At 38.2% G+C, this 22,190-nt stretch overlaps 1 protein-coding gene across 1 annotated transcript in view; it reads right to left on the bottom strand.

The window, feature by feature from the left end:
- zfpm1 (zinc finger protein, FOG family member 1) overlaps positions 1-22,190 on the bottom strand; it is a 90,860-nt gene that overhangs the window by 30,832 nt on the left and 37,838 nt on the right. Inside the window, exons 2-3 of the mRNA XM_056261140.1 lie at positions 16,396-16,539; positions 12,265-12,396 (exon numbers count right to left, since the gene is read on the bottom strand). Of these exons, the coding sequence (XP_056117115.1) occupies positions 12,265-12,396; positions 16,396-16,539 (276 nt within the window). The remainder of the gene's footprint in view (positions 1-12,264; positions 12,397-16,395; positions 16,540-22,190) is intronic.

The raw sequence follows: 22,190 nt of genomic DNA, 5'->3' as shown, positions 1-22,190 counted from the left end.
TGTAACTTTTTCCTCGGGGAGTAGTATGTAGAAAACCCACACACACATAGAGGGGAATTGAATAAACAGTTGCAGAATTACATCACGCAAACATCCTAAATTTTCCAATCATGTTGCGATCATTACCTGCTGCATTATTACTACTATTATGCTAAAACAACTAGGGATGCATAGTAGATCCATTTTGGTAAAGGACAATATTCAATATATTTAGCCTAATTGTGCATGTGTCATTTCCCTGTTTTTACATTTAGGTCGCCTTTGCCGTCATCTAATACTCACTTAAATCTTTATTTATCATTTTAAATGTACTGTTTAGAAAATCTGAACATGAATATTCATTTTTCAAAGTGTACATTATAATGTTGTGATAACTAAATCCACTAGTAACATTTAAAAAGATTGATTTGAGTTATTTTTTTAATTTAGACAAATCAGTATAGAATTTTAATATCAGCCGATTATCAGTAATTAGACATGACATGAGAAATTATTATTTTGATACTTGACAGGTAGCGGCATTTTAGCTTTAACCTTATCAGACATGTTCCTGAAAAACACAAACAATCATCCTCATATTCTCATAACAGCAACATTGAGTGAGTTCATTTTCTAAAGCTCCTCTTTATTGGCTAAAAAGAGCATGTAGTTAACCAGTCGGTCCCTATTCAGGTTTTCCGTAGCTCTTTGGGCTTCTCTATCAGGACTAATTGATTTTTAAAAAGACTATTGTTGATATCAAATGAGCAGATCGCTCCACGGCCATTGATTTTTTGACACAGTACAACAGGAAATCTTTATCGGAGCCACACTCCGACCCTACGCTAATAGGTGGGGTTTAACCTCTGCTGAATGACAAATCCCACACTTTCCGAACCCATAAAGAGTGAAAATAGAGTGTGTAAGCGTGTTTGTCAGCGAGCATGAGTGTAACACTAGTAGAGGAGTGGCTATTCTGTAGTTCATCAGCAGTGATCCACACACACACACACACACTACTCCCTGATAAAACTCACCCAAGCGTCCGTGGGTCAAAGAGTTCGGTTGAGAAGATACAAATTTCTGGGATAGGCATCGTATATTCAGTACGGCATCATTTCCATTTTACCCTTCTTTTGCTGGGTAGAGATAAGACACCTGCGTTCGCCACTCTCATCAGATGAGCTTCAACAGAACTTTATCATTGACATTTACTACTGTTTACACAACTAATTTCTCTTAACTGTACTTCTGAACTTTTATCTGACCAACACAAGGCCTGGAGAAGAGCTGATGCCAAACAGCAAATATGCAAAGGGGTAGGGAAGATGAACTATGCTCAAATAGAAAGCGTTGCACACTGCTGCAAAGATGTGGCTTTGAAGACACACGCCTGGAGAAACAAAAAAAGACTTTAAGTAGTATGTTAGAGTCCACAATGGAGAAAAAATTTGAAGTGCTGGAAAGAATTTATAATAGAAATGAGGGAAATGCAGGTCTGATGGGCACAATGAGAAATATATTTAAATTTAATGTTTGAACCAAGAGGATAACTACTGTAAGAGACAGCAAAACAAACCGTTGTGTAATGAATCATGCTAGACAATTCAACTTTAGCCAACCTAAAGCATCCACTCACCTAAAACAAAAGGAAGCAACAAGTTTCTACGAGGTGATGTCAAAAGGCAAGGAGTGGATTGAGTGGAACAAATTGAAATTTTTGCTCTGTATTTTAAGGGGTCAGAAACTAGGGTTTAGTTACTTCAAAATCATAAACTATGATTTGCTACAGAGACATTCGTTTTTGGAGAGCTTTAGATTGGACAAAAATCTGTGTAGTACAAGATGAGCCATCAGTTTTTGTGGTCCATTTTCCTTCACGCGGAACAATGTCCATTTTAAATGCGTATTTATCTGCTAAAAAGGGATTTTAGCTTAGAAAAGTATATAGATTTGCTTCATAGCTAATAGACACATAACTCTATTAACTCCAATAATTGTGATTTCATGGGTTTTTTAAATTGACGCTTAAACAGGTAATACGTTGCTTTAGGAGAATAGTTTTGTGTTCAATTCTCACCCTTAACGCTGGTATTTTAATTAATTTACACATTTGACTGTCTTCTGTTTAAGAGACCATATAGATGCTCTATAATCTTCTGTATGACTGCAGGCCTGATCTTGTGTGTGTGCGTTTTCAACTGCTTTTCCTTGTCTTCCACCACCGTTACCCTTTCACAAATTGAAAGTGAGGACCTTCCAGAAACTCGTCCTGATAATCACACATAAATTAATTAGAAAATGTTTCTTGACATTCTCGCTGCATAGACAGGGGAAAAGACTCCGGGAAAAGCCATCAAATTAATTGTACGGTATGTGACTTTGATAATTAATTCAATAATTATTTCATGTCTACTTTAGCAACTCCTTCTGGCTGAAAAAAAAAAAATGGACATTTTGATGATAGCGGCGTAAGGAGTTAGATTCTGAAAGGAAAGTATGGGAAATAACACTGAAATACAGGGACGAGAGAATTTAAACGCTAAAAACATGACTTCAGTGAGTGCATACACACATTTGGTGAACATTTAAATGCATGAATATCACTGCATTAAATAAAATATCCAAATAAACAAGTGGAATCTACAAACAAATGATGCTAGACCTTTACACAAATGATTTTTGAAACCATTTTAACTAATTGCAACCAATTCCAATGTTTTGCTTTAAAAGTGTGCTTGTGCTATCTTTCATTACAAAAATGCCATTTGGCTTAATACTTTATTATAATGATTTTTTTTAAGCATGGCTAAACGGTCTAAATACTATTTGAGGACACTGTGTGTGTTGTTCATATACAATGGAATTAAAAAATGTATTTACAAAAAAAAACCAGACTGAAATAGGAAACTGTCTATGACTAAAAGTCTGAAGGAAATAAACTTTAAACTAAACAAATATTTAATCTAATTGGATTTTATCCAACCATTAATCTAATATCAATGCAAAGCAGCCCTTTGCTGCCCGTTTCTTCACAAGTGGCTATAAAATATTTCTCACATATTTAAACATGGCACAAATGACAGATGCAAGTGGCACATAGAAAAAGCAAGGCCTGGCGGAGGAAAGATATAGGGCAGGAGGGAGGAAGGACAAACTGAAATGCGGGGCAGAGAAAGAGAGACAGGAAGCGGCAGGAAAGCGCAGGCATCTGATAGGGCTGGTAATCGGCGTGGCAGTGTCCCGTCTGCAGCCGCCAGTTCGTGGGCCACATGGAGCAGCTGGGGAGATAGCAGCAGGGGACGGCAGTGAGAAATGTTTCTCTAGATTAAAGCCCACACCTCTCAATCATCAACAGGGTAAGAGAGTGACAGACAGAAAGGGAAGAGTATGTTCTTAATTACAGATAAATGCCCCTTTCCTACAGTCAATCATCATTGTGTGAGACATACGACACAGGGAAATGCTCACTTATTCACACACGGACGGTTGTTCTAAACATAAACAGTCTAAACAGTTTTCATGTGACGTGTATTAGCTTGCCGTTGAGCTCCGTTTAACCACAAGAGTGGGACGATTGTCCCGCAGCCCACTGTGCGCAATAGAGTTACAGCATTCTGCAGGTGTGTGGGATGCAAGCCAAGAGAAAAAAAACAACAAATGAAATTCAAACAGTGAGAAAAAAATTCAAACTGACAATCTTAAGAAACATTTGTTACTGTTAATTTACGAAATAAGCTTTAACTGAATCGAGTATAGCCCATCAGATATTTTAATTCTTAAAAAAAAAAAAAAAAAAAAAAAAAAAAAGCATGCATACCCAGGGCACCGATTTGTTTTTTGAGGGGGCACCAGTGGCTGTGCTGGTTCGCCATGACCAAAGTAAGGAAGAAAACGTTTCTTAACAAATTAAAGATATGTTAGTAGTAGGGATGCTATTCTTAAAGGGATAGTTCACTTTGAAATTAATTTTTGGTATGTTTTAGCTTACCTCAAATGTAAGTACACATTGATGGCGAAACACGAAACGAGCAGTTTGTGTGAGAAAACGAACAGTATTTATATCGTTTTTACCTCTTGTAAACACAGCCACGTCCAAGTGATCTGAGGGCGCCGGCGCTTCGGTCTTTTCCGGCAAGCGCCGGAAGTGATCTCTCGCGCGTGTACGTGAGGGGGTGAGTAAATAATGACAGAAATTTCATTTTTTGGGTGAATTATCTCTTTAAATTTCAGGCTGATACACATAAGCCAATTATTATTTGCATGTAATGACTAATAGCCAATAAGATATTAAAATCTGGTAACACTTTACAATAAGGTTACCATTAGTTAAAGTCAACATGAACAGGAAGATGCAAAAGTCTTTTCTTCTCTGTTGTGATGTATATCCAAATGAAACGGCTTCTCGAACAAGAAAAAATGTAGGGCGGGACTTTTGTCCACTGGGAATTGCTGTGATCTCATCATGTGAGTGACAGGTTGTCCCGCCCTCACGCCAGGAAACACGTGATCAGAGAAGAGAAGAGATGTTGCTGCAAGTGGGAAGGAAAGTTATTTTGATTGAAGATTACAAGGGCATAAGCTTCTTATTTTTTTTTAAAACAACAATATGAATAAATAATTTAGCGCTAATAAATACTGCAATATTTCATAAAAATAAGAATTGTAAATTTTGATTTCATGGTGACTTAAACATTAATGTATTAATTAACATTAACTAACAATGAACAATACATTTGTTACAGTATTTATTCATCTTTGTTAACGTTAGTTAATAAAAATACCACTGTTCACTGTTAGTTCATGATAGATCAGGTCCATTAAATTTAACAGATTCAACTTTTGACTTGAACAATATATTAATTTAGTATATGTCAAAATTAGCATTAACTAAGACGAATAAATGCTTTAGAAGTATTTTATATTGTTGGTTCATGTTAAATGATGTAGGTAACTACAGTTAACAAATGGAACCTTATTGTAAAGTATTACCTAAAATGCTGTAGGCAAATTCGAAATAAATCACTAAAGTATAAAGTCAATTATTTTTAATGCTAAAAGTGAATTTAGTCAACACATAATTATAATTCGCCGCATAAAATGGATAATGATGTGATTTTAAGATGTTATTGAATTATTAGTGTTGTTAACGATAAACTTGATGACAACGAGATGACAGCAAAGATTATCTAAATGTAAAAACGAGAACTGAGCATGCAGATAAATATCCAATACATGACCATTATAAACAAATACAGATAATTTACAACTCCAATGTCAGGTCAGCAATCTGGGGAAAACGCTGTGCTGGGATAAGGGGGTAACGTGGGGAAGTGAGAGCGACTGAGAATGGAAGTTAACGGTCTGACGCTGGTCCCGCTCTGCTCAGCCTCAGATAACAGCTTCGCCCGAGTCCCTCATAGTGCAGCACAACCACAGCCGGATCTCAGGAAGAAATAATTTAAGATTGCAAAAGAAGGCAAGATAATCAGAATAACTGAAAACCATCGAGCTCACAGGCGGTCTTTCTGATATATCTACACTGCCGATGCATTCTCGCCGACACAGGAATGAAGAAAAAACGCATTAAGTTTGGTACACTGGCAAAATACCAGGTGCTGCTGTACAATGGCACTTCATGTACTGTCACTCTCTTAAAACACCTGCTATCATGCGTAGATTAGAAGATTAATAGTCAGTAGTACACAATTACTGGAGACTTTTTATGATTAGTATTTCTTTTGCACTTGTATGTGTAACCCAAATCAGCTTAACCACACTAACCACAAAACTGACAGCATGTCAAGATTATTAGCATGTTTAGGCTGAGCTGAATTTGTCTGGACAAATTCTAACCCTAATTTGTCTGGTTTCAGGTTTCCACTCCCGAAACACATTCAAGAAATGATGAGAAAGAAACAAAAAGAGACCAAATCAAGAAATTCAGTTTTGTACAGCAAGATATAGATCATTAAAGGTCTAGCAAAGCATCAGTGCCACCAATGGCCTTCCATTGAGAGTGACAGCAGATCAAAATAAACTTGTGAATGAATCTTTTGAATTAACTTTGAAATGCTGAGCACAATTGGATATTATATCCATACACTGCGGCGCTCTGATCTAAGCTTCCTCATTCAGCAGCGAAACAATGGGTCCAGGGATGAGATTGAATGACTCGCCAGTGAATTTCACTCCTGCAGTCGGGTGTTGTAGACACGTCTGATAAAACCTCAGACTCCAGGCGCTTTTGTCTCCCTGAGAACAATATAAATATGTTTAACAAGGACTACCACACGCTACTCTGTATAACAATTAAATTCAACTCACTTGTATGAACAGTAATATTCCGTTTTCTACTTCTAGGTTCATGATTTAAAGCTGATGTGCAAGTATTTTACCGTGAAAAATATAACCACTTGATGGTTCGACCCCACAGTGGTTATATTTTTCAAGGTAAAATACTTGCACATCAGCTTTAAATCATGAAAAGTTTTGGCACTATCAAAACACAGATACCCAGACTTAAGGTCCAGTCACACTAAGAACTATAACTATAAAAATAACTTTAAAGATAACTATATTAGCATCCACACCAGCAGACAATCGTTTTGTTTATTCTAAGCGTGTGCTTGTCTGTCAGTTTAAAAGGCTTGAGCTTGTTACGACAGGGTGGATTCTGATTGGCTGTCAATGTTTTTATCGTTCATCAGCTGGATAAAATCATTTTGGGAGCGATTCGAAACGAGTGAAAAAACGATATTGTTGTGCCGTTATCGTTATAGCTGTTGGTGTGAACTCTGCTATTCTTTAATATTGAAAACGCTTTATAGAACTATATCTTTATCGTTATCTTTGTCATTATAGTTATCGTCCTTGGTGTGAACGGGCATTTTTCCCCAGAGGCTAGCGTATTTTCCCAATTGTTTTCAATGGGAGGGGGTCGTTTTTAAAACACCAGCAGCGTGACAAGGCCCTGAGCATCTATTTCAAGCTGGTGGCTCTGGGTTTTCTACCGGTCGCCGAGAGTTGTAGTGAGAGTTGTAAATGTTCAACTTTGGGTAAAACGAAGCGCTCGCGAACTGTCACTTTTTACCCAGCCGTCCAATCACAGTGGATGAGGGGCGGGACAAATACCACACCGACCGACCGTCACATTCTGCTTGTACAACGATAACAGACGACAACAACAAGCACTTCTCATCTTCATCCAAAACAAGTGCCAGAGCAAGTACGTTATATTGTCTCGACTATTTGCGAAATCAGATACTAGTAACTAGCGAATATTCCATATCATATAGTGTCTCAACAGAAAAGAAACCCGCTGCACTCTCAAGATCCCACAGCAAGGCTTTTTCAGAAGAGTGTTGGAAACAGCCAGCTGAAAACAATTTGGTCAACACACGGCTTAATACAGCAACACTGGTTTGGGGCGAAGCTATATCTTTATCCAACAAATGGAAGACAGGGAGTGTATTCTAGAAACCTGTTTAAAAACAATCACTATTTTGTAAGAATATATATATATATATAAAATGTAATTAATAATATTTGCAGCAACGCGTACAAAATGTGTATGTATTTGCAGGAACATTTCATGACACTGGACTGACATCCCGCAAATACACTTCTATTTAATTTTAGTTCCACTCTCTCTGAGCTGTGCTGATATGTTTTTAATTTTCCAGCGCTCAGGACTCTTCAGGAGGTCTATGCAGATTTTCCTGCTTCTCTGCTGACGTTGTGAAACCTGGCCAACACCTCCGCACCTATCAGCATCCCTGCAGCCCTCTCATCAATGCCAGTTCCAGCACCCGCAAATAATTTATCAGCATTTAAATGCCACTGATAATATGCACACGCTGCTCCCTCCGATCCCTTATAATTAAATATGATAAAATCCCACCGCACCAGGTAAATAATAATAATCATTATTATCATTGCCATTATAATGCTTTATTGGAGTAATTTGAATAACTTGTGTGGATAAGGAATGCTGGTGGGGAGGGAATGCTGGCCAAGCAGGAACGTTATATGCCGAGCTAGTTTAGTCAAGGTCCTATTCCATCCTGTGAAACTCTAAAAGAGCAAGCGAGATGGAGAGAGAGAGAGAGAGAGAGAGAGAGAGAGAGAGAGAGAGAGAGAGAGAGAGAAAGAAAGAGGGGGAGAAGGGGAAAAAGGAGCAACGGTCCGCCAGCTAGAAGGGATTACTGTGACGGCCATTTGCATATCAAGAATTTTAAGCAGAGAGGAAAATATCAAACCCTCCAGCCAGCAAGGTCATTTTGAAGATAATTTTTTTCTTCATAATTTATTTTGCATATCATGCAGCAGGACACGTTATAGATTAAAAAGCTGCTTTGCCATATCAACCCATTCCTGACACTTTTCTGCCTATCAATTCATTCAACAGAACCCCACCCTGAAAATATTCTATAAAGATACAGAAGCAATTAACAAATAACAAGCAAGAATTTTCCACGGACGTTACGTATGGATGCTTTAAAGGACGGATAGACCACCCGTGCAAATTAAAATGTGGAAGGTGTAGAAATGCGATATGCGCTATCCTTTGATGATATGGTGAATTTTTCAAAAATAATAATACCCATATTTTGAGTGACAATTCTAAATGGATGTATAATATGCTAAAAGGCTCATATACATTAGCTTTTGTGTTAATTTTTAGACAGATTTCAAAGTAAATTGCTCCCAGTGTAAAATCATACACAGTAAGATGTGAGTTTTACAGCTGCAAAACTGATAAGGGATATATAAATAAGCATACTTGTTTATTTATGGCCCATGTTCTCTCTATCTCTTTATCTATGAGTTTTGTGTATGCGTATACAATAAAGCTTTATACAAACTGATAAGAATGACATTGGATGATAATCTGCCAGCTGAGAACTTTAGGAAACATAGGTCAATATATGAAAGGTCAAATAGAGATAGAAAACAATAGAAATTGTCAGTACAGAAGGCAAAACACTACATAATGACTGAAAAATATGCAGAAATCATGGGTTTGGCTGCCACTGCATTCCCATTTCATCACCTAACGCCCACAAGAAAGAGTAAAACAGGATGTGACATCATCAAAAAAGGCGCAGTCCTCTCTAAAAGAAGTCAGTCTGGTCGTTAAACACAAGAACTCTGCTAATGATAACAATGCAAATAGATTTTTACCACAGAACTGAACAATCAGCTCCCAGAGGATTAGGAGAAAAAGAGGCAACATACACCAAATGAACGCATGGATAAACACCCTGCGACTCCACTCCTGATGCTGAGGGGCCAAAACAACAAGAAACAAGGAAGAAGTGCATGTCTACATTCTGCAGGGGGGTGTTAGTGGGGATGGAGAGACCAGTGGTGGGATGTGGGGTGGTGTGTGAGGGGGGTCATGATGATAAGGGAAAAATTCAGACCGGTCAAAGTTTCCCTTTTGCCAATCGTGCTCCTGATAAAGGCAGTGCCTGCTCCAGTACTGATAGAAGGCCTATCTCTCTCCTGCTCCCCCTTCTTTATTTCTCTCTCTCTCTCTCTCTCTCTCTCTCTCTCTTGCTCTTTCTCCCCCCTCTTCCTCTCTTCCTCATTCTCCTGGCAGTTAGTTTGTGAAGGGAGGGGGGGAAAGCCTATCGCACTCACATCGCCAGCGCTGTCATCAAGCGGCAACCGCACAGCAATTAATATCACTCCAATTACTGTTAAAAGGACAGGCTGGAACAGGACGATAATAAACACATCCTTGACGTGAAAAATTAAAACACACACATGCACACGGGGAGACACACATATTTAGGCGATTTCTAAATATTCCGAGATAAAGAAAATGCCTTGCATATTGAATCATGTCATACTCTACTAGATCCTCACTATCGCTATAAGCTGTACTGCTCAGCTGTGTGGTCCTGAGAGAAAAAGATGGAGAAAAACGATAGAAAAAGCCTTATTACGCTATCCAGGCCAATATTAAAGACTACTAATTTGTTTTTACAGTCAGTGCAGTAAAATGTTCTAAGGATGTTTTTGATTTTATGCAACCAGTTTGAAGGCAAGAAAACAACACAAAAACACCTTAGAGGTTGATGAAATTTTTTTTTTTTCATACTTTTGAGTCTTTACCAGAGTGATTGATGGAACTTCTATCTCTGCTGAAAAACCTGTTTATATTAGCCTAAACTAAGCTTTACTGTGCTTTTATCCATTTTACTAGATGAAAGAGGGCCAAAACACCTTTAAAGGGGTCATATAATGGTACATGCACTTTTACAAGTTGATTGTACTGAAATGTGTGTTGGCAGTGTCTGTACACAACCATCATAAAATGATAAAAATCCATCCAGTGTTTTTGTTTTAATCTCCTTATATGTTTTCCCCTGTCTCAAATTGAGCCGTTCGATTTTGTGAAGTCACACGCTCGGAAGCCCCTCCCACGATTGTTGATTGACAGCATCGTCGTTTCAACACAGACCCGCCCTCGCTCGTGAGCGAGCTGTCAATCATAGTCTGCGCGGACCGGCGCGGTCATTGTTGATATGCTGGAGCACTGTCTATGAGCAGAATGGCGTCTAAGTGATTGGTGTTCTGTTCTAGGTTGTAATAACGAACACAGCAGTCATTTTAATGTTCCTAAATCCGAACCGCTGAAGACGCAGTGGCTGAGTTTGTTTTCGAAGGGAACATTCCCCACGAGCAACGTCAATGCTTTCATGTTTGCGCGAATCATTTCTCAACAGACTGCTTATAAACGAGGGTCAGTATGAGCTGGTTTTGCTAAGAAGCTGCTCATGAAAAAAGGATCGGTACCAGATATTCGTGTTCCTGCTGAACCTCTAGAACAACTGCGAGTGTAACGTTTTATTAAACTTTATATTAATATTATATTTATATTAATCTTTGCAAATCGCTAGCTGCACGCTTCACAATGAATGCGTCTAAGGTTTACACTTAGGGTACATTAAGGCATGTTTTCTATGTATGATGTTCTCAATATAATTCATAATCCCACGTTTATACTGAACAACGCATTATGGTTATTGTGTTATTGTGTTACAAACGGTGTACGCACAGAACAGAGAGGCGGGGTGAGCAAAGCTCATTATCATTTAAAGTCATATGCACTGAAACGGCGTGCTGAAAACAGAGCTGTTTTTGACCAAGTAAAATAAGTGTTTTCTTACAATACTAATGAGAATTTTTAATTAAAGTATATTACAAACTTTTAATGTAGACCCTAAAGAATCATACTAGCTTGTACAAAAATGGCATTATATGACCCCTTTAAAACCAGCAAGAGACCAGAAAAGACCAGCATATCCGCTTAGGCTGGTCTAAGATGTTTGGGGGGGGGGTTTTCAGCAGGAATGGCAGTGGTTCTCAACTGGTTTTGCCAAAATTATTTATCAAAAAAAAAACTAAATAAAAATTCCCCTGAATTCAAACATTTTAGCTAAGTTATTAATAACTTATCAAACCTGAAATAGCACTTTGCACTCTTCGTAATTTATTTATTTATTTATTTATTATACAACTTTATTTATTATATTATAAATCATTATGAATATTATATATTATATAACTTAATATTTATCATATAAATACAGCACAATTATTAATATGTACATGTATGTCAAGTTTAACTATTGAAATTCTGTCCTTTACATTTAAGCGACAGATTAACCTGCATGTTCTCTTCTGTTCTTAGCTCCTTTGTACCACATATAACCAAGAACATAAAATGATCAATGGTAAAAATGCTTATGAATTCCTTTGCACTAGTTACTTCAAATCAGGGCCGGCTGCCTGAGAGAGACAAGTCCCAACTCTCACAGAGACTATTAGAACATTTCTGAGACATTGTGTGGAGTTTTTTTCTGAGCTGTGACAACTTTGTGATTTGACCCTGGAGTTAAAGCATTGTTTAATGAGGCTCCATGGGATACAGATTTGAAAGTTTATCTGAATTCTCAGACGTGCCACAAGTGTGATGTCACTGGGTTGTTGTGGACCACTGCATCACTGAGAAAAAAGTGACAAAGCATTGAAAAGTGTACAGTAGGTTCCCCCCGCAAAGTGGTATGAGAATGACAGTAATTTCTCTCAAATTTAAGAGCAGATCAGACTGAATCATTTCTGGTTTGAATGCATATCTTGATAAAGTCGTGGCCTATATTGTTTCATGGCTGCCAAGGTGACAGTATGACTACGGCTGGCCCTTCCTGAGGAGCCAGTGACTCATGCATCAGTAAAACACTCCTGAAAGAGGGACAGATAGAGACTGACCTGGGCCGTTCCACTGGGGTTCCCCTTCCCCTTCTGCCTCTTCCTCCTCTTCATCTTCTGTACAGCGTTTCAGTCCTTTCTCATCTTCCTCACCCTCATCCGGCACCGCCAGGGACTCGTGGGTTCTTGGCTCTGTGTCAAAACAAGTGGAACAATTTGATGACAGGGAATTAATAATCAAAAATCACACACATTCTGCAAACAACCAGAGTTTATGTTTGTGCGATATTTAAATTTTTGTGCAATATCGTCGTTTTTTTTTACATGACCAGCTAATTGCATATTACTCCTTATGTAATTGGTAAATGCTTCTGTGACTTTCAAGTTAACTGTGACTTAACAAGTTCATCTGAGAAAATATGTATTACCATGAAATTGTATTTTGCACTCTTTGCACACATTTTTATTGTATTCCAAAATTTAAATAAATATAATATTTATTATAAACAAAAACACACTACTGTTCAAAAGATTGGGATCTCTTATGCTCACCAAGGCTGCATTTATCTGATCAAAAACAGTAAAAACGAATATTGTGAGATATTATTACAATTTAAAATAACTCTTTTCTATTTAATATATTTTAAAACATAATCTATTCCTGTGATAGCAAATCTGAATTTTCAGCATCATTACTCTAGTCTTCAGTGTCACATGATCCTTCAGAAATCATTTTAATATGTTGATTTGCTGATCAAGGAACATTTCTTTCTTATTATCAATGTTGGCATAGTTGTGCTACTTAATATTTTTGTGGAAACCATGAACATTTTTTTAAGGATTTTTTGATGAACAGAACATTTAAAAGGGCAGCATTTATTTGAAAAATAAATCTTTTAAACAATTATAAATGCGTCGTTTCAAATAAGCATTCTTTTTTTTAAAAGTTACTTTTGTACAATAGTGTATATTTTTACATAATATAAGATGGAACAAATATTAATCATATTATTAATTTATAATTTTTTATTTTATTTATAATTTAAACTTGCCTTTAGCACGTGATGGTTACATTGAATCCTGAGTCCCATGTTTAATTCTTAATGTTCTCCCATTCTCTTTAATACTCAACAAATGTGATGGTCTCGCACTGATGATCAAAAGTGGTCAACAGAGAGGCCTGTGTGATTCAGCAACACGACATCTTAGGATAAACCCGACCCATACGCTTTTGATTTACCAAGCGAGAATTGGAAACCCCAGCCAACAGACGGCCAGCGTCTTCCTTTTATTAAGGCCGATCTTTTTCATCAGTGTGAAAGACAGAGTACAGATCTCCCAGACATCGATGCCAATGATTTCTAATTCTCTTTGATCAATGTGATCACCTTGCTGATAGCGGTCTCTCTCTTTCGGTTGGTTGAGTGCCAGTGTAACATGTATGAGTAAATTGACATGAATTCTTGTCCTCTTCTCTCCCTCTCCCCTTCCCCAACTCCCTCCCCTTCACCCCACCTCGATTACAGCTCATCTGTGGTGCACAAAGGGCATGTTTACCCTTGCATTCCCGTGGCGATAAACAGCGATAGCTACCGATCGATACGGGCCATAAATGTGACGTGGTCAGAGCATGCTGTTATTAATGCAACAGGTTGGAGATTAGATCTTCATCATCAAATAAATCACACATGCACACGCCCTTCTCGTCAGCCACCGACAATTCCACCCAGGCCCAACCGCCATTCTCAGCCCGTCCCAGCGCATGCCGTCCCATGACGCGCCTCCCTCCCTGCCTAAGAAGCCCTATTATTTTCAGCGATAAATCACATTGAATGGCACATTGATTTTATCCTGCAGCGCTCAGCGTGGGGAGAGGAGCTGGAGCCACAGTTATTGCATTTAATATTATCAATATAATCTCCCATATCATCTGAGCAGAGACGACAGGTATCAGGAAAAGAGGGCGGGGTGGATGGGTGCTGCCACCATACTGGCTCCCCGGCAGTCTCCTTAGTCTACCAGCACATGCAAACACACATACTGACACACACACACACACACCCCGTCTCCAACCCAACAACCTCCTTTCATCTGATAACAGCAACTTCCCTTGTCACACCTGGAGGGCAAAGTCACCCAACTTGCTCCATTCTTCCTGGCTGGCCTCATTTTTTAGAGTCAATTTTCTCGAAGTTCTTTCTCCCAAACAGATCATCATGGCAGGGTCAAGTTCTTTTCTTGTAAGGCTCAACTATATCATCTCTGAGTCCAACATGGCGCCCAAAGTGGGGCTAGCTGGTTGTACAGGCTAAGATGTTTCCATCCAGTTAAATACTGCAGGCTTGGTGAAACCATAAGCCAGATCAAGCCCACGATCAGACCTCCTCACCGGGTTTGAGATAACAAAAGGTGTTCTGGAACACAGAGCCATCTTTGCTCAAGGTTTATCAGCTTCTCTGCTGATATGGATGACGACTTCACCATCAGATCTTCCTTCGGATCACTTCAGACTGACCCTTTCACATGGAAACCAGCGGCCGTTTTGCCATTAATGATTATTAAAAGGTGGCATTTTCATTTATATTTATTTTTTTACAGGTGGTTATCGACAGTGTGTGTCCTGTGACTGGTTGAGTGTTTTTCTGAAGCAGTTATCAGTTGGTTATCGCCTGTCTTTTTCTCTCCCAGATGGTGGATAAGGGAGCTTGCCTTTATTAGCCACTGCTGGCCTGATAAAGACCTGGTATTGATCGCAGGTTGAAAGAGCAGGTTCGTCAAACACGACTGATTTACAGAGGCTGATAATAGCAGCACCGGGCAACAGTGGAGCCCCGAGGGGTGGGGGCGCGATTGATAGAGGGAAAAAAGAGCTAAAGAAACACGTTAATGCAGACCCACTTTTCACACCGAAAAATAGGAGGATGACAAACATCACCTCAAATACAAACTTGCAAATGCCACATACTTGCATGTCTAAACGCACACACAAACAAAACAGGACAATCTCTAAACTAGTCACGATTAGCACCTGACAGAATTTCCATGCGTTTATCAAAAGCAGCCAACGAACCAGCTCTTATCTCCTCAGTCCCCAATTTCACAAGAACAGGAATTTTCCAGATTAAAAAAAAAAAGAAGAGGAAAAACAGAAATCTCAACTAAGAATGTGACTTAAATATCTTCCGGCTGGAAAACCAGACAGAAAGTGCAACAAGGCAACCATATACATCCATGTCTGCAAAAATTACATATTACCTCATTTAAAATGAATAAATAAATAAATAAATAATCACATAACTTGTTTATTTAAGTCTATAAAAGATATTGTATAACACTTCCAGGAACTAAACGAGGTATTAAAACAATCTAATCTTAAATAATGATGAACTCTCTTCAGAGAAAACTTGATTAAACAAAGCTTTGTATCTCATTCAGCAAGCGTTTCCTTTTCCTGAACAGAACCATTATTTCATAAAGTAATAGTTCTGTCACTATTTACACTCTTTTGTCATTTCCAACCAGTATGGCGTTATTTTTTTCCATAAAACCTAAAAACTGAATTTAAGAATCTTCACATTGCTTTTTCATACAATGACAGGTCATAGTGACCACATCAATAAAAAAAAACACTATAAAAAATACCATATATATATATATATAAAATCTCTTTAGCTCAGTCTCAAGTCAAATATCATCAGCGGCAGAAAACATCAATGTCTTGCATGTTCAATAACATTTATTAGAAAGCTCCAGTGGATTTTCAGTGAAAAATTTCAGTTTATACTTCAAACAATCTACCACATGGCTCCAGAAGTTCATAGATTTATGGTTCTTTGATTGTTTTTGTTTTTTTGGGTCCTTTTTGGAGATTGATGTGAATGTTCTGTAAAATATGATTTAAAAAATCTCCTTTTGTGTTCCACCAAAAAAATGGCAAATAAGTTTAGAACGACACGAGAGTGAATTTCAATTATATCCTTTAACTATCCATTAAATTCATATGGCAAAATAGAAGCTGTTTCACGAAATCCAGACAATCAGATGTGAGTGAGTGAGATGTCTAATACTGTTATCAATAGGCATCAGCATTAAAACGGTTTCATCACAAAACAACACAGGTTATGTTAGAGGAACGTTCAGGTGGTTTTGACACTTTTCGTATGAAAGCCGTTTTAGCATGCGTCGTTTCACCTTCGTTATAAAGTGGTGTAAATGAAGGTGGACTTGAACCGTCACACTCTGCAGAGTCCTCCTGGTCTGAAGCTCCGCCCTCCTCTCCTGACATGCTTACATCATCAGATGGATCCTCACCTCCATTAAGATCCCCAATAGAGCCTGCAGAGAAAATGAGAGAGAGCGGTCATAAAAAGAGGAGCAATACAAAATAAAAGTCATCTGACACTGAAAGGCCTTTGAAAAGATATCATATCATGCCAAAGCCTCAGTTGAGAGGCTTTAGATAATGTGAATATACCCTGTTAATATCTTCAAGGAAGTAGGGTGTCCTGTAAATAAAAAGTGATAAAGTACATGATTAAGAAAGAAAATTCTGATTCATTTCAAACCTTCTTGCTACAAGCCTTTTACAGTTTTAATTGGTTGGAAATCCCAGAGCTTCAGACCACAAGGAAGTAAATGAACAACGGTGTGTGTGTGTTGTATCACTGGCCGGGGTGATTAACTCATTTGTATAACTCAATACATTCCCAGTTGGCAGACGTTCGAACAAAACCTTACACTTTTCAACCATGATGAGATAACCAACCATTGGTGTTTAAAAATACCTATTTATTTAGTTGATGTAAAAAAATAAAATAAAATAAAAAACCTTTTTAGAAGCAGTAGTAGTAAAACTAATTATTGACATAAAATCCGTTTTAAATTATAATATTCTCAGAGATCACGTTCATTGTATGGCTTGTTCTCTCTAAAATTAATGAATGCAATACGTGCCAGACAAGGGCTTCTGTAGTGGACGCCACAGCGGTCTGCATGTTAATTCAACCTTCGTCGACCGTATTGTTATTCTAATGAGGTTTAAGATGAGCAAAACTACAGTTTTCACACATTTTTACTATGCTAAACTCAACTAGGACACCCACTATTTTATGCATCTGCATCTAAGCAAAATTACCAGGGGTTGGAAAATCGAATTTTACCACAGGTTTTGGTAAATTAATTTTCATTAAGTTGTGATGAACAGAGAGGGGATTGTTAGGAGCTAAAGCCGTGACTGGAGGCGTATATATTTACACTTCCTAGAACAAAGAGGCCTATAATCTATACAAAGCACACAACAATACCCGTGAATAAAGAGCCTTGTAGAAAAAGGCAAAGGCAATTTTTCTAATTCTGTTAATTTCACTTCCAAAGCAATTAAAACGAGGCGGAGATAATGCTTGGAAACAATCGCTCCCTGACAAAGTGTTTCTGTCTTTGTAAATGAAACATCTTTAGGCTAATTTCGACTTCCACGCCTGCATGGTTCACTGTAATTTCAGATAAAATTAACACACTTAGATTTGGACCTTAGTAATAAAGGACGCGAGAGAGAAAAGTAAAAAAGATCGATCCCATACGCCATATTTTTAGAATGTAGTCTGGGCATTGCTAGATCTAATTTTCTATATCTGTGGCGACATTTTCATACAATTAATTTTCCTTTAATCATAATTGTACAAAGGGGCCCCTCTGTTTAAAATTCCAATTACATTTCGTGTTTAAATGTAAGTCTGAATTATGATTTTCTTTCCTATTACCGCTCTGGTTAAATGAATAAATCGCCGCATCACTGCTTACAGACATCAAATGGCACGGAAAAAAGTCTCTGCTCTCCCACTTCATCTCATACAAGGAATAATATGCATTTTTCACAGAACCGACGACAGAAAAAGGGTTGTCTGCATTCAGAATGACAGCTGGCAACTTTGTTTGCCATAAATTTTATGAAAAAAGGAGGGGAAAAATCTAGCAGTCAAGAACATTTAACATGTATAAAAGTGCTTTTTGATGTATCGCATTGAAATATAACTTAAACCTGTACATTTATAATAAAATAAAAACGATTTAGGATTTAAAACAAATGACGTCAAATATAAATTACAATTATATTGTTTAAATGATAAAAATGACAACTTTTCCCAATCCACGTTTAAGGACTAAAATGTCAATCGTAAAAGCCCCTATTTTGTCTATTATACAAAGCAAAGAAGATCAACTGAAAGAAATACACTTTTGAGTTCTAACTGGCACTCGAACAGACAGAACAAAGTGAGAAAGCTGATGAAGGCGGAGGAGATAGGGCTTTATTAAGCAGCCCCCGTCCACATCAAACCAGTGTGCTTAGCGGCAGTGATTAAACCAAGAGACAACACATCAAACCTGAGCCCTGATTAAATGAACAAACTTCCTCACCATCACGTTAATCACCACATTACCAAACAGCCCAAACACAGTGAAAAAAAAAAAAAGAACACTGCTTGTATCGGGAAATCAGGGACTTGTGAAGAAAGATACTTCGAGGAGAACACTGAGCCTTTGGTGAGAGTCTACGTGTGTGTGTGTGTGTGCCAGCGTTCGAGGAAGAACTGCGGTACCTGCAGTACTTATAATTTCAAGCACAAGTGGCTACACACATTGATCAGAGCCAAGGGCATTAACACGCTCTTAGTAATTAGATGGATCCAAGGGTTAGACCGGATCCCGGGCACTTGAAAGCACAGCAACCCACATAAATCAAAAGGAGACTTCAAGTCCCCCTGTATCAATAATTTTTTCACTTAAAACTCATCTTTGATCACCAAAATGACATATTTAAAAAAACAATTCCTGTGAAACAATTTGATTCATGCCTTAAAACAGCTTGAATGGAACTCTACACCCTTCTTTCATTTAGTATGGCGGAATCACGAATATGGAAATGAGTCCCCGCCTCCACTCAATCACACGAGCTCAGAGATCCACTTGGTAAACTTTACTGTAGTAAACTCTACACAACGGCAAGTGGATTAATTCAGCCATATATGTTTGATTTAGAAGAAGAAGAGTGAACTTTACAGGCTTGTATACAAGTCGATGTATCAGAATGGTAATGTATCGTTCTCTACAACGCATAACGGAAATTAATATGATTAGCCTTTGGCTTGACTACGTTATCATGCAGTATGTTAGACAAACCATGTTCCCATTTGCCACCTCAGTAATGCCTTTTAAAAATCATCATCCTTAGAAACGCTTAGAACAACTCGAGCGTCAGTGGAGAAAGGCATATGGTTTATCATAACATCGTAATATACACCATTCGCTTGCTATATTGCTGCTAAATGTACCAGATTTTTCATATCAACAGAAAAATATACCGGAATAACCTGGCTTCTCTTGTCTTGAGACTCCCCTGCTTCGCAGCAAAGTTAATGATATGCTAAAGCCCGCCCACACGTTGGCGTGATTAGTTAAACAAGGTAGTTTGTGACGTAAGAAACACTAGCGATTTCAAACTGCGTCTTTTTCACTGCAGTTTTAAGGAGAAAAAAACTCAGCCATGGTGCTGAGTGCTGACTTATGAATTTGCACATGGTTTGTCTTAAAGCATATTTAAAAACACCCCATAGACATATAAACAACATTAAAAACTTGACGGGACTCGTGTCACCAGCGTCGCTGGAGCCGAAGATAAGCTGGGGGAGCCTCTGGGCTTGCACACCACTGGCAGGACCTCTGCGGACACACTGCCGTACAGGAGTGGACTTTCACTTGCTTTGCCAAGACCCGCTCCATCTCGGTTTCTGCCAACAAAGCATGCGGTGTGAAATGAGGTAGTGAATAGCACTCTTGTTTTCATTCAGTAAAACAAAGTAACTTCATCCACACAAGGCCAAAGAGTCTCGTCATTGACGACACCATTCACAATTAGAAACAGGCATCGGTGTAATATTATTAATCCTTGTACTAATTTGACATCTTCATTTCAGAGTGTCTAGGCCACACAACATCACCTGTTTGATAAGCTCATTTTAAAAGCAATAAATGTGCTTTAATACATGGCATATTGTTCTTTTTCACAGCTATACAGTTGAAGGCCATAAAGCAAGCTTGCCTCAAAGACTTCCATTGCATTTCTGTACATGGGTGGTAATCATTAAACTTGTAAAACAAAATGAACAGAGGTGTGACATGCTATATTCCATCTTTTTTTTCCTTTTATTAAATCATGCATGGAAGACTTTTACTTTGTCACATTGCAGGACTGTTTAAAAAGATCTATTTAAAGGAACAACTTGAGGGTGAGTAAATTATGACAAAATGTTCATTTTTGGGTGAACTATCCCTTTAACTTCTTTTTTAAAAGGACAGTTCTATCATCATTTATTCATTTTCATGTTGTTCGAAAGCCATATGACTTGTTCTTCTGAGCAGCACAAAGAGAAGATGTTTCAATGAATGTTCATGCTGCTCTTCTCTATATAATGGAAGTGAATGGGTGCAAGGGGCTTTCTTTTTTTACAAGCACCATAAAAGCAGTCTAAACGCCTCATGTGCTATATTCAAAGTCTTTTGAAGCCATACCATAGTTTTATGTGAGATATAGACCCGATATTTAAGTCATACTCAAAATATTGCCAAACAGTTATGGTCAACATCCATTTTTATTGGACAAGAGCATCTTGGTCATTCTTCTGTAAATAATTTCTTTCGCATTCCATGGAGGAAGTTGTACAGGTTTCAAAAGACATGAGTGTAAAAAAACAATACTTGTAATATTGATTTAAACTCTTTAACTGGAATATTAAAGAGAGAGAGAGAGAGAGAGAGAGAGAGAGAGAGAGAGAGAGAGAGAGAGAGAGAGAGAGAGAGAGAGAGAGAGAGAGAGAGAGAGAGAGAGAGAGAGAGAGAGAGAGAGAGAGAGAGAGAGAGAGAGAGAGAGAGAGAGAGAGAGAGAGAGAGAGAGAGAGAGAGAGAGAGAGAGAGAGAGAGAGAGAGAGAGAGAGGCTTAAAAATAAACACCACAGTGTATTTACTTAATATCTTTTGTATTTGCCAAAGCATAAACATAAAGAGTAAGAACGCCAGCCAAACAAAGAATAATAATTATCAAAACTCTTAAGACAGAGCACGAACACAGAACAAATAATATAGCTATACTTGACGAGGCTCGTTAATAATGAAATAAAAAGAGTAAACAGCGCAGGAAGATACTGTTCTCATTTCCATCAGTCAAATCACACGAGTGAGTGATTATAATACTTATGATAATGAGTGATTATTGTAAAGTGATAATGTGTGGTGATGGTATTCATGTGCGCTGGGCATCGGAGCACTTCAAACGGGCCTGACTGATCCTCGCCGTGGATTTGTCAGCAGGTTGTCAAACATCAAACAGTCGTGAGACCGGGACACTGCAAAGAGGCACATTTTAAAAGACATCCCTCGATTTCCTTATCTTTTTTTCTCACTCTACGCTTCCTTTTCTGCTTTTTACATCCCTCCATCATGTTACTGTCTGCACCTTTTCTCTGCCTCTCTCTCTCGCCTGTGCAAGCTCTTTCCTTTCCCTATTACTCTCTCCTTTCTTTCACTCTTCATCTCTCTCTCTCTCTCTCTCAGAGAGTGACTGGGAGCGTCACTCTGTGTGGATAGCTGCGAGCCGTTCCCGGTTATCGCCTCCTGCAGACTCTACCGGTCTGATCTGTCTCCTCTTCATTAAGCAAATACGCCGACGTGGAAATGAAAACATAATAGCTATTTGATTTCCAGCGAGATATTTTGCATATTGGTTCAGAGCTGATAGTGGAATTTCATCAAGTCATTTTTTTTTTCATGCTTTAAAAACTGAATTACTGAGCTGGGCGGCTTCGACAGGATTTCTTTACATTGCTGGGAAGAGGGAGGGGAAAAAAACAGAAACGGCAGAAGCAGTTCCCCAGGAAGACTACTTAAACGATTAAATATCCCCCCCATTCCCCTTTTTCTCCTTTTGATAACAGGGA

The sequence above is a fragment of the Rhinichthys klamathensis genome, unplaced genomic scaffold (genome assembly GCF_029890125.1).
Source record: "Rhinichthys klamathensis goyatoka isolate OS25496 unplaced genomic scaffold, OSU_Roscu_1.1 h1tg000181l_1, whole genome shotgun sequence".
Lineage (NCBI taxonomy): Eukaryota > Metazoa > Chordata > Actinopteri > Cypriniformes > Leuciscidae > Rhinichthys > Rhinichthys klamathensis.
This window is presented reverse-complemented; position numbering and strand designations above follow the sequence as displayed.